Below are 12,830 nucleotides of genomic sequence, written 5' to 3'. Positions count from 1 at the left end.
TCAATAAAGTCAATTAAACTTTTGTCATTTATAAACAAAAAAGCTTTTGATTTTTTCAGTTTCTGTGTGTGAATGTGTGTGTGTGTGTGTGTGTGTGTGTGTGTGTGTGTGTGTGTGTGTGTGTGTGTGTGTGTGTGTGTGTGTGTGTGTGTGTGTGTGTGTGTGTGTGCGTGAAGCTACACTATATAATCAATATATGTGAAATGAACTTTGACTATAACTTACTTTACACCTATTTTTTATGCAGTTATATAAGTAAAGCCTAAACCATAAATTTAATGAAAACATGAATAAATGGATGCGGCTCTCAGTTCGTATTGTTTATTATTCGGCTTGTAGATCATTAAGTTCAACTAACATTAGACAAGCCACTCATGATTATTCTGCTGTTAAGTTTGCGTTTCCGTCTAGTTTTATCTTAGATGAAAATGGTATTAAAGCTGTTAAGCAAATTCGGAAGAACACAGGAGCAGTTGTTCGTGTTCTAGAAAATGAAGAAAAAAATAACTTGGAAACTGAATCAAATTCTAGCATTTTGCTTGTTGGCAACTCATTCCAAATCAATAAAGCAACAGAGCAAATTAAAAGCTTTGTTGAAGGACATATGCCAAAACTAGAGGTTAACAAACGATCTGATATTAAGTTAATTTGGCATGGTTATAAGAGAAATTATAAAGGTCAGTTTGCACCCCTAAAACCAAGGAAAAAGTGCATTCGTTGTGGTGGAAAAATGCTCTCAGGGAATCCTTGTCCACTTTGTCAATTAAAAATAAATAATGATTATGATATACAGTATACTGATGTTGAGTTGTTATCACAGTTTGTATGCCCATTTACATGGCAAATCTTAAGTCCATATGTCACAAATATTTGCAAGATGCAACATAAGCAAGTTGAAGCAGCTATTATTAAAGCAAGGCATTATGGACTGATGCCATTTACAGTAGTATTTCCAATGAATGAACCTCAGAAACATAAACCTGCTGGAGTTCCAACAGATGTAACAATTAAAGTGAAAACACATTAGTATACACAATATTTACTAATAAATGTTGTCTTTTGAAAACTTTTGTTTGTTTTTTAATAGTAGTTTTCATTAGCCATTCATCTAATAGAATTTACATTACTCTACATATTTATTTTGTTTTGTTTCTTTTTTGTGCTTACAATGGAATAGTATTTTGTTAATCATAAATTTGATTAAAGTTAATTCATTAAAAAAAGATTCATTAAAATTGAATTTCTATTTTTTTTTAAAAAAAAAAAACACAACAAAATTTAAAAGTTTTTCTATTTTATTGTTATACTAACAGAGTATTACTTCTGCAATACACACCCACACACACACACACACACAAACACACACACACGCACACACATATATATATGACAGTTTGATTCTCAAAATAAACTTTGACTTGCTATTTAGTTCTTGATTTCATCTAGATGTCATATTCAGCTAGTAGATTTCGTCAATTTATTGACAAAAGTAATACTTTTTTATTGTGGACTGTTTCCTTGGTAACAATGTGCACAGTGTTAAATATATATAGGAAGAAGAGAAACAATACACTAGAAAATGGCAAGTCTACCTTTTTTTTTCATAAACATTTTAAAATATGTTTAGTTGTTGTTTAATATAAGAAAAATTTTTATTTAGTTTTGGTTGAGGATTTGAATTCTGGCATGGTGTACAAAAAAGGCATGGAAGAATTTCTTATTGATGTTAAAGATTTTATGGTACTCTATTTGTTGATGTAGTTGTAAATATTATTTAGTTTATTATTTTATAAAATACCCACAGTCTCAAAAGTTGAAAAAATATCCCAAATAACTGGATCATGTCTTTGCTTTAAAGGTCTGTGGTTAATAAGAAATAAATATGGAAAATAAATACCATTTTTTGTATTTATTTTCCATACATATAATTGTCAATTGAAAAATTTATTATCTTATATTTTGAATTTTAATTTTAAAAAAGATTTTTTTTTTTTTTATACATTTTATATTTCTTTTTTTCATTTTATGAATATTATGTATATTATTATTATATATTGTTATTAAACTCTGTTTCTGTAAATACATAGAAAAGCTACAATAATTATAGCTATTTACTGTACAAATTTCAACCATTTATATTGATATTAATAATAGGAATGGACCATGCAAAAATATGAATTTGTAAAACTGGCAGTGAGTAAAGGTGATAAAGAAGGTACAACTTTCCTTGTATTCTTTAAGATTAGTATATTTCATATGCATTTCTACTTTCCTTTTGAATATTTTTTCTTTGGATATTAGGATATTGATTTTATTTTTTAGAATAAGAAGCTCTTCCTACTACATCCACAGCTTCATTGTTTGCTATTGTTAAGCAATAATAAAAGTAGTGTTTCCTCTCTTAAACACTTAAAATAACTGTTAGATTTTGGTTCCTCAAATTTATAATTTTTTTTTGATATTTAATGTACCTTGGTTTTTCTTGAAAAAAATATCATGTTTTTATAAGCAGAGTTTTAAAAATATTTGAGCTTGAAAATAAATATTAACATTTTTATACGCAGTGTTTTAAAAAAATTTTTAAACTTTATTGGAAATTTGGAAATTTGCACTTCTAAATATTTCAAATCTGCAAAAAATGCTTGGTTTGCTTGTATATCTATTTGCTTGGTTTGTTTGTATATCTATTTAAAAATACTAAACAATTTCCCTTTTATATCTTAAATTTAAGTAAAATATTGTGAATAGCATATTCTTTTCTTTAGACTTAAACTAATCATACTTGGTATAACAAAACATATAACATGGTATGACTTTATGATATGGCAGAAGATATTCTTAGTGCTGTTCTTTGTGGCGAAGTTGATGCTGCTTTCATTTGCAGTAGCATTAAAAACAGAAGTTACATTACTGTATGAATTTTTTATAAGATTTTTTATATATTGTATATTTGTTTTTTTTATTAGATTTTTTATTTTTCATCAATGTTTTAATTAGCTTACTTGCATACCCTCAACATGATGGTTCTTATATAAAGGTTTTTTTTTCATCATGCTTTTTAATTCCTCAACAATTAATACTGTCTGTAAAATATTTTTCTAACAATAAAATATCCTATAAATTTAATAATAGAATGGAAATATAACAGTAATATATAAATATAACCATAAAGTTATGTTTTAATAAGTTAATGTATTATGATTTGTTATGCAAAACAAATCAAAATACATTAACTTATTAAAGGTTATAAAAAAATGTTGGTTCAACATTCAATTTGTTATTTTTTAATCCCTAAAAAAATTTATCAAGATAACTAAAAAATTTATCAAGATATTATTGCTGTACATTGTTTAGTGCAATTTACTTCTACTTTACAAAGGACTCAACATCTTTACTCCCCACTAAGGAAATATTTTTTAACTATACAGAAAAGTTTTTCCTGTTCAACTTAAACCTATCTTTCAGTTGTTTAATCCAAATATCTTTCATTAAGAATTAAAATGATTTGATGTCTTGTTTTAAATCTATTACTGGCTTCTGCTTTTGAAGGCTGTTTATTACATACTTTTCCATCAAAAACTGTTTCGCTTAAATTAATTTAAATTTATTTTTTATAATTTAAATTAATTTAAATTCACTAAGACCTTTTGAATTATTTTTTTAATGCTTTAAACAATTAACAAAAAAAAAAAATTCAGCAGTAAGTCATTAAAAATTATTAAAAACTTGTTTCTATAGTGTAGTGGTTCCTGTACATCTTGGACTGAGTTTGTGAGATACTTTTTGTCTTACATCCATGAGAAGGCAACACCATCCGATCATATTCAATATCTTTCACCAAAGAAGATAAAGGAGCCAAGTAAAGATATAACTAAAGCTTTGAAGCTGAAAAATGGAAGCAAGAGAAAAAGTGCTCAAAGCTTAAGCTATGGTAGTTCTTCTCCTCTAAAGACAGATTCAACCAATATTGCACAGATTTCTACTGAAATATCTGGAGTTTCACCTATAAAACCAAGTAAGGATTTTTCTAATAAACAGAAAAAGTTCACAGCAGATAATTTTGAACTATCCAGCTTTGATGATTTTCCATTAATGTCAATGGCAAAGCAAGTTAAATCAAAAGTGTATGTTAATTTAAAGTTTCACAATTTGTTATGTAAATATTTTTTTAATGTTATTACTTTTATATGAAAAACAAAATATGTTTTCTAAAAAATCTCTTGGTTTTGATGTATTTTTGCTACAAATTTTTTTTAATTTTTTTTGGGTATAAATTTAAAATTTATAATGGTGTTAATGATAAAAGTGTTAACAAAAATAATATAATGACTTATTAATTTAGTCCTCGCAGAATCACAGCAACACCTGTAGCTGTTGGAAAAACGTCTTTATCAGAGAATGTGAAACTGGAGGATTTTTCATGTTTTGATTCCTTCAATTCCACTACAACAATTGATATTTCCATGAACAAGCTTTTTATTGATAATAAACGTTTTTCAGCAGTTTCAAATAAACTTCAATCAGTTAGCACTGAATTTAATAAAGAGTTTCCCAAACCTGTTTTGGGTCCTACAGAGTTGACTGAAAAAGATGTGCTTAACAAAATGGCATTGGATACAGTTGTGGAGCTTTATATATTTATATGTTCTCAAAACCTTGTTACCAATTTTACAGTTGAATTTTATTTCCTATTTTCTACTCTTACAATCCAAACAAGGCAAGCAAAGTTTTCTTTTCCATTTGATAATGTAGCTGGTTGCATCTACTTTGCTGTAAACAGTCTTAGCAGATTAAAAAAGTTACTTGTTTATTTTGATGTAAAAACATTGCAACTGGTAGCAGACAATATACGAGTGCATACTTTTGCTACTAGTGATTTTTTGACCTATTTGCGAGATAGTATTGATTCAGACAGTAATATCTCTATTGATTACAGCTCTCATTTTTTACAATTATCAGCAACTGGCATTCCTTTTCAAATTGAATCTGATAATCGTAAATCTTTTAGAAGTGATAAACATTTTTATTCCTTTTCCAAACAGAGAGATGCATTTTATGCATTGGTTAGAGAATGGCAAGAAAATCATAATAATTCAGATTTTAACCTACAAAAGTTAATGGTGAATAGAGTTCCTCAAATAATAATTAACAACAATGAGCTAAATACCCATTATCAGTTTGCTAAACTTTTTGTAGCTCAGCTTTTAGAAATGTGTAGAGATACTGTTGGCAGCAAGCCGTTTGAAATTGACACCTCAGATAGTACATTGTTAGAGCTAAAAAAACGCTACCCAGAAAAGTTTAAAAGTTTACAAGACAGATTGATACAACCATCACTTGCACCAAATCCTTGTCCAATGCCCAGTTTCTCCTTGGCAGAATTATTTTTCTGTGAGTTTATTCAAATTGCTGATAGTTTTTACTTTAACAAATATTTAATTCATATTTTATTTGGCCACATAACTGATTTAAATAAAAACTCAATTGGTATAGAAAAACAATCAAGTTTGCTTTACAAGTCGGATTACGCAAGTCGTTTATGGCAAGATATACAAATTGTTATTTCAGAGTTAAGGATATTGGCTAAGTTTCTTGGTTTGCTAGTATTTTTGCCTTACAAAGTTGTTGGTCATGAAGAAACTAACTTATTTCAAAATCGGGATACTATTGCAGAATCACTTCAGCTTCAATTGTTTATTGAAGATGCATATAACAATCATCATTTACTTATAACTATTCCCTGGATTGTGGAGTTTTTTAGTATGACTGATAAATATGCATTTCAAATTGAAAAGTATCAAGTTCCACTACATTATATGTTTGAAATTTACTGCAGTCAAAAGATGCTTATCTTTAGTGACAAGTTTAGTTTATTGAACTTAGCTCTGCTTTTGCATCTTGGATGGCTTTTTGAACTACCACACATTCACTTAAACCTTCAAACTGCGTCATTGTTCAACTCTATCACAAATGTTATTGGAATTGATGATTTAGTTGTGGTAGACAAAAATTTTCTCTATGCACTTTGCCCATTCTTAAGTCACACAAAGAAACCTCTCCTTGATTTTGCAAATGGGAATAGAAATGCAACAAAATGTAGTTGTTTTTTTTTTTTTTCAGAATTTTGTGTTTGCTTCTGTATTTTTTCAGTACAATAAATTCACAGTTTGAGAAAATGAAAGTAATACAAAAAACACTTCCCCAAACTAAGTTTTTGAATGTGGATTTCTAATATGTAGTGTGAAAAAAATCTTTTGTTAAGGGCTTTTTTAGCTATTAAGTTTTTTCAAAGTAAAAAATAAAATGAAATAACCATTAATTTAATGTCTACAAATAATTATTGGGTTAAAAAAAAGAGCACATCCTTCTTCTTTTCAGTTTTCTATCATTAACCATGTTCACATAACTTTGTTAAATTGATTCTTCTAAAAAAAGTGTTTGCTGGACACTTTTTTTTTTCATGATCTACAGCATTAAGTTGTAGCAAACATTAGTGTTTTGTTTATTAGACAAAGGTGCAAAATATAAACTCTTTGTTTAGATATTACTTTTATGAATAAAATCATAAAATGTTCATAAAAAAGAAGATGCCACACATAGCTTAAGTTACAAATTGAGTTGAAAATTATTTGTTTAGTATCCTAAACGACAAAAATTAGTTCATGTGGAAAAGTAATAATATAAATGTTCTTCAAAACAGAAATAATTTTGACGATCTAAAAGTACCTTAGCAGAATCCAAAAGTATTTGTAGAATCTCTATGAAAGAAGATTCACAGAGATTCTACTAACAAATTTCTAGAGGTGTTCTGTGCAGACTGCTTTTTTAATCTAAAAAAAAGTCTTCACAGAACATCTCTCTCAAATAATAAAAGGAAATCCACGTAGTGCAATGTTACAAACTCAAAAGATATTCTGGGATTTTTTTTTTTTTTTCCGTTTTTTTTTGAACATTTACTAAGTGATTTTTTGAACATTTACATTTTGAACATTTACTAAGTGATTGTTAAAAATGAAGATCACAAGGAGCAAAAACACAAACCAACAAGAGATTTCTCTAGTCAATCTTGTCAATAGTGTCAAAATTTTTTAAAATATATTGATAGATAAAGATATCACTAAATATCAATCTAGTCTTTCATCAAATTTGCAGAAGTTGCATCCAGATCATTTTTATCTTTGCTGGTAATCTCATGGTTGTAAACTTACCCTTTGCATCCATGTTGTTACAAAGTTCCTTTTAACAGTTAAGGAAAAATTTTTCATTGCTAAATAATTTTATTAGTAATTAGTCAGTATTTGGTCTTAGAATTACAAATTACTTCAAAATTGTTCAGACTATCCTAAAAAGCTTTTGAGAGAGTTTCTGAATACAACAGTAAACATATGTAACTTGTCTGTGCTATTACAAACAGAATCATGTATATTTATTATGTTGAAGCCTTAATCATAATTTGTTTTTTAAATAAAAAAAATCCAATGTAAAACATTTACTTTACTTAGTAAGAAAAGTAATCCCAGCTCAGGTTTGTAGTTCAAGTTTTCATTTCATTCAAGTTTTTCATTTATCATTTTTTTATTGAATCATTTTTGATCATTACTTTTATTGTTAGTTCAATCCGCATAAATTTCTTCCCACAAAAATCTCTGATGATAAAGTAAGAAATGCAGTGCAGGCCTAATTCCCAGTCTAAATCCATATCCAGATTATAGTTGTCTTCAAAACAAATTTAATTATTTTATTTTTAATTAATTGAATTTTTATTATTTTTTAACAAAATATTTTTCCCAAAATTTAAGTCTAGCAACCTGTCTCTGTTCTTGCCAAAATAATCTCTCTACATAGACATGGTCTCCTTCATAAATTAAGAAAAAAAATCACTTTTTAAAATCTTTTTCTATATCTTATATCAACCATATAATTTAATTTTTACTCTGAGCATATCTTGGTGCCCTCCTTTCCTCAAGACTAAATCCTGGGTGTGTCATTAACAGAGTAATGATTTTGTTCCAATAAGGAAGATCATTGACAAGGTTTATCAATTAGTTGGAAACAAATTCTTAGTTTAAAAGCCTCCTATTTTCAACAGGTTCTAAAAATGGTGTGTGCCCTCTAATGTGAAGCCTAATCACTATAAACAAAGTTTTATTAATAAGAAAAAAATTTCTATTTAACTTTAAGAACAAATTCTCATAATGCCCTTGATAAAAGATTTTAACATTTTTTGTTTTTATTTCTTAATGTTTTATTTGAATGGTGTGTACCAAAATTGTGTTTGTATTAATTTTCTCAAACCATGATTGTGCTGTTCCAAATAAGTTTTAGGAATATCTTTTTTTTTTTTTTTTTTTTTTTTTTACTTATTTAAATGTATTTTCAAGGTTCATTCAGAAAGATTACTCCTGTGAGAACAAATATTGTTATTGGATTTGATACCACAAAAAATTTGAAGGTCAGTACTAATGCTTATAGGTGCTTCAAATAATAACAACAAAGTTATCAAGATTTAAAACATGATGCTGTGTGCTAAATCTATTTTATTATTTGCTTTACTAGAATCAGCTTCTAGACAGCTTCTTTCGCTATTTATCAAAAAGGACAAAAGATTGTCTTCTATTTGTTACAGAGAGGTATACTGATAAAGTTTTGTTTTTTTACTAATACTGTTAGCATTAGAAAAATATTTTGTAAATTGTAAGTAACCAACTTATAAAGTTTTTAAGCAAATGTTAAAAGTTAGATTCATTTAGATTTCATTATTTTACAAATTTATGCTTTTTTATGTTTATTTATATTATTATCGGTTAGTTAATACTTGATATTGTTTAGACATTTTGCAAATATAAAACATTACTTTACTCAAGACTTGATTCCTTGCTGTTGTCAGGAAGTTGTAGATAATATCAAAAAAGATATCAGGTAATGAAATAGATATTTGAATTTAAGTGTTAACATGTTTTTTTCTGATAAGTGCTATATGCAAAAAATATTATTTAAAAAAGCTTAAAAGAATGTGTTGCAAAAAGTATTTTCTTGAATGTAACTTTATCATGTGACAAATTGTTTTTTTTTTTTTTTTTTTTTTTTTTTTGAAAAAGCATTAACTTTTTCTTTGCTGCATCAACTGAATTATAGTTTTTTTGTTCAGTTTGAAGTAAGAAGTTGATGTTAGTCTTTTCTTTGCCTATTTGATATTTGAGTTGGTTACAAAGAAAGTCAGTCACATAGTAATGAGATATTGTTTACTTTTTTTTGATCAAGAGATTTCTATTTTCATTTTTAGAAGTAATGTAGAAGTTACTGATATTGATAGTTTAAAGGTATTTTATTTACTTTAAATTATCATTTTTTTTTTTAAATTTTATTTCTTTTAAAAGTATATTTTGATACCTATATACCAATGTATATGTCAAGGCTACTACTGATGAATAAGTCAAGGCAAAGGACTGCTAAATAAAAAAAAATGTGCAAAGTCAATTTTCTGAATTTGTTAGTTGAGGACATTACATAAATACGTTTAAATAATTATTTCAGTTAATTCAATCAAAAAACTGTTGTATTAAAACACATTTTCTTCTTTTTGAAGTTGGCAAACAAGCAGCAACAACCACATCAATGTTTTTTTTGAAGTTGGCAAACAAGTAGCAACAAGCACATCAATGTTTTTCACATTAAAAAAATTTTCTTATTTAACTGACTCTCAAAGGGGATTGTGACACTTGTATAGGAAGAAAAATGGAAAAAAATTGTATAGGAAGAAAAATATCTTAAAAGCTATTTCAGGAGATAAACCCTTTACAGTTAAAGGTGTTACAAAAGAAACCACTTTATTAACAATTTCAAATTGTATAAAAGAAGTATGAAATGAAGCATCTGAATAAATTATAAAAAAATGTGAATAAATGAAGAACCTGGTGGCATAAGTCTAAAAAAAAGGATTTATTTGGCTTTAATCAGGAAAGCAATATACTTAAAAATATTGACAAAAATTGTAAAAAATGTGTTTTCAATTTAATAATTTTATTTTTCAAATAGTTTTTAAAAATGTAAGCAGTTGGAAAAGTACTAGTACATTGTTTTTAAAAAATTGGACTACTTTTTTTCAATTAAAAATGGGGTGTCTTAAATACTTATGTATTATTAGTTTAACATAAAAATATAGTTTTTTTCTTTGCATTCTTTGTCATTTTTAGACAATATTTCTGGTTTTAATTTTTTTAGCTTCTTAACTCAACTTTATATACCAAATGCTTTGAAGATGGAAAGAAGCTTGTTGCTCTGAAATGTGACTTTTATCTAAAAAGGTTTTTTTAAATCAAACTCTACAATCATAATACTTGTTAAATACTTAAGTGTGGTTCATGTAAAAGTTTTATCAATATTTTGATTTAGTGTTCAATTTAAGGACATTTTTGATACATGAATTAAATTGATTGAAAAACAAAAATGTGTTAATAAATTATAATATATTATAAAATATGATATATTATAATATACTAGATTATGATATATTTAATTTATTATAATATATTACATTACATTATAATGCATTATAATATATTATAATTTTTTCAAACAAGAATCTTTTTATTTTTAAATGTATTCTTGAAAACAAGCTTTTACAATAATAAAATTTATTCTGTTAAAGAGCTGGTTTTGCATTTTATTGAAAAATGTTGTTGTACAGAATTTGATAGATTTTCAATAAAAATAGATTATGTACAAGAATCTTTTTTTTCTTTGCAAAAAAATATAAAACATTCTGATCTTTTAGATTCCTGAAAGAAAAAGTTGCAGCTAGTGTCCAGTCTCTTCTGCCTGAATCTTTTGATGCAAAGGTTAGAATTTTGAGTTTTTGATTAAAGATTTTGAGTTTTTAATCAAGAGATCATAACTTAAAGTAATTGAAAAAAGTTTTGTGTGAACATTTTGTAAAGACTTAAGTTAAAAGAATTTTTATGTAGTTCCTTAAAATTTGTTTCAAAGTTATCAAAAGGAATACCAAGTTTAAACCAATCTTTTATTTGAATCATTTTCCCCATTTTCAAAAGACTATAAAGTTTTAATTTTTTGATTGAATGACTTTTGCTTTTATTCCATAATAAAATTGAAATATTTGGTTTTTGCTTGGTTTTCTATATCAAATTTTATTTAGGTGGCCATTCCTTTGATACTAAAATATCCAAAATTTTCTAAATTTTTCAGTTTTTAACAAAGTCTTCTACAATAAGATAAACTTGTTTATGAAAATAGGATTTAAAATTTTTAAGCTCATTTTAAGTTTTTTTTCTTATTAAAGTCTGTTGTTAATTTAATAGAAAATAAAATTACTTTTCCAAATAAAAATTTCAAGTTTGAAAGTGTTTTGTGTCTACAGTTTACTATGTACACAGTGTGCACTAAATATGAAAATTATAAAATGACAATCAATATGTATTATAATAGTTTGAGTTTTTTCAGATTGTTTTAGCTTTCTGTGTTTATTTTTTCTTAGTTCATAAGTGTTGCAGGAAAAGTGGTCACTCACAATGTTTGTTCCAAGGTCCAAGAATGGTTAACAGCAAATAGTAAGTACACTTTTTACTTTGTCTGATTCAAGCACTGAACTTTTAAGCACAAAACATTAAGTAGACTACTTAGAATTCATTATGTTTGATGGTGTGTGATCATTTTATTTACTAAAGAATATTTTTTTTTATTTTTAGGAGAACTTTATGTTCATGGTGTAGAAGAATTATATAATCGTTATGTGAAAAACCTCTTCAAAATGAATATGCAATCAAATAGCTTTGAGTTATCTGACGGTTTCTCCTTAAGTTCAGAAAGCTCTTTATTTTACTAATTTATGGATTCTATTTATTTTTTTACATTTTCTTTTAGATTATATTTAACTTATTAATAATTTAACTGATGAAGTATTTTTATTATTTTTATTTTTTTTGAATTTTTAATTTATTTATAGTCTTAGATTAAAAGAAAGTTGAGATTGTAACTTTCTTTAAATTTTGTTTTAAACTTCTAAATTATGATTTTTCTTTTTGAAGTTTGAAAAATGTTTTTTTTTTTTTTTTTTTCAAAGTTTTGAAATTAGCTTCAAAAATTTGAAATTAAATTGTAAAATTTAACTTCCATTATGCTTTGACTATAAAAACAACAAATCTTTTAATTTTCAAATTTTATTTTCAGATTTTTAAGAAAACCAAATTTAAAAAGTTTAGGCTATTAAATTTAAAAAACGACATAAAAAAGAAAGCACAAACTTTTTATCAGGAAAATGAAATAAATTAACATATGTTATTTAATTCTAATGATCAAATTAAATAGCATTTGTTAATTTATTTCATTTTGAATTTTAGTTAAAAAATCCATTGATCCAGTAGGTAAGTTCTCAATAAATAAAAAATAATGATACAAAAGCAATTAAAAGATGGAGTTCTAGTAGAGGTACTGTAACAATGCTACCTTATGTCTCTGAACTCCACTGTTCAAGAACATTGATTTTATCATTACAACATACCATAGAAGAATCTTGAATTTATTTGTTATTTTCTTCCTAAGCAGAAAAAGTTGTTTCCCTGATGACTTCATATTAATTCTACATTGTATTTATTTGCAAACTTGCTTTAGACACAATATAAATAGAACTTTGTTGTAAATTTAGGATTAAAAAGGTTTTTTACTATTTTTTGGTGATATGATAAGATCTTCCTTTAGATATAGAGTGAGTATTACAAAAAAGTTTTAATTTGTGGATTTTCTGCTAATTTGATGTAAATTTCCAAGTCTCAAGACAGTAAATATACAATAAAACTTATAATAATCAACTTTTT

General features: G+C 25.9%; 1 protein-coding gene across 5 annotated transcripts; it reads left to right on the top strand.

Moving 5' to 3' along the window:
- Positions 1–1,372: 1,372 nt before the first annotated feature.
- On the top strand, positions 1,373–11,974 carry LOC149889582 (codanin-1-like). 5 transcript variants are annotated; one of them, XM_090083781.1, is made up of 14 exons: positions 1,373–1,582; positions 1,661–1,740; positions 2,155–2,215; positions 2,323–2,912; positions 3,739–4,124; positions 4,343–5,391; positions 8,382–8,452; positions 8,557–8,630; positions 8,830–8,919; positions 9,284–9,320; positions 10,222–10,304; positions 10,775–10,838; positions 11,495–11,567; positions 11,706–11,974. In XM_090083781.1, exons 4-14 carry the CDS (start codon positions 2,823–2,825, stop codon positions 11,840–11,842), a joined length of 2,154 nt encoding a protein of 717 aa, XP_089939907.1. In that variant the 5' UTR covers positions 1,373–1,582; positions 1,661–1,740; positions 2,155–2,215; positions 2,323–2,822; the 3' UTR covers positions 11,843–11,974. The 5 variants fall into 5 exon arrangements, with proteins under 5 accessions (XP_089939907.1, XP_089939904.1, XP_089939908.1 ...); XM_090083778.1 differs by having other exon boundaries at positions 4,343–6,096; XM_090083782.1 differs by lacking the exon at positions 4,343–5,391 and having other exon boundaries at positions 3,739–4,015.
- The last annotated feature ends 856 nt before the right edge of the window (positions 11,975–12,830 follow it).

Source organism: Hydra viridissima, unplaced genomic scaffold (assembly GCF_058129835.1).
Source record: "Hydra viridissima isolate aposymbiotic clone 2 unplaced genomic scaffold, HvirCarnegie_v1 scaffold_4, whole genome shotgun sequence".
Classification (NCBI taxonomy): Eukaryota; Metazoa; Cnidaria; class Hydrozoa; order Anthoathecata; family Hydridae; genus Hydra; species Hydra viridissima.
The sequence above is the reverse complement of the archived record's forward strand: the minus strand, read 5'-3'. Positions and strand labels throughout refer to the sequence as shown.

Coding starts and splice junctions, on each gene's coding strand:
- LOC149889582 (XM_090083778.1), top strand. CDS start 2,823: ATGGCAGAAGATATTCTTAGTGCTGTTCTTTGTGGCGAAGTTGATGCT. Junction 9,321..10,221: donor CTGATATTGATAGTTTAAAG/GTATTTTATTTA, acceptor TAATTTTTTTAG/CTTCTTAACTCAACTTTATA. Junction 11,568..11,705: donor AGAATGGTTAACAGCAAATA/GTAAGTACACTT, acceptor TTTTATTTTTAG/GAGAACTTTATGTTCATGGT.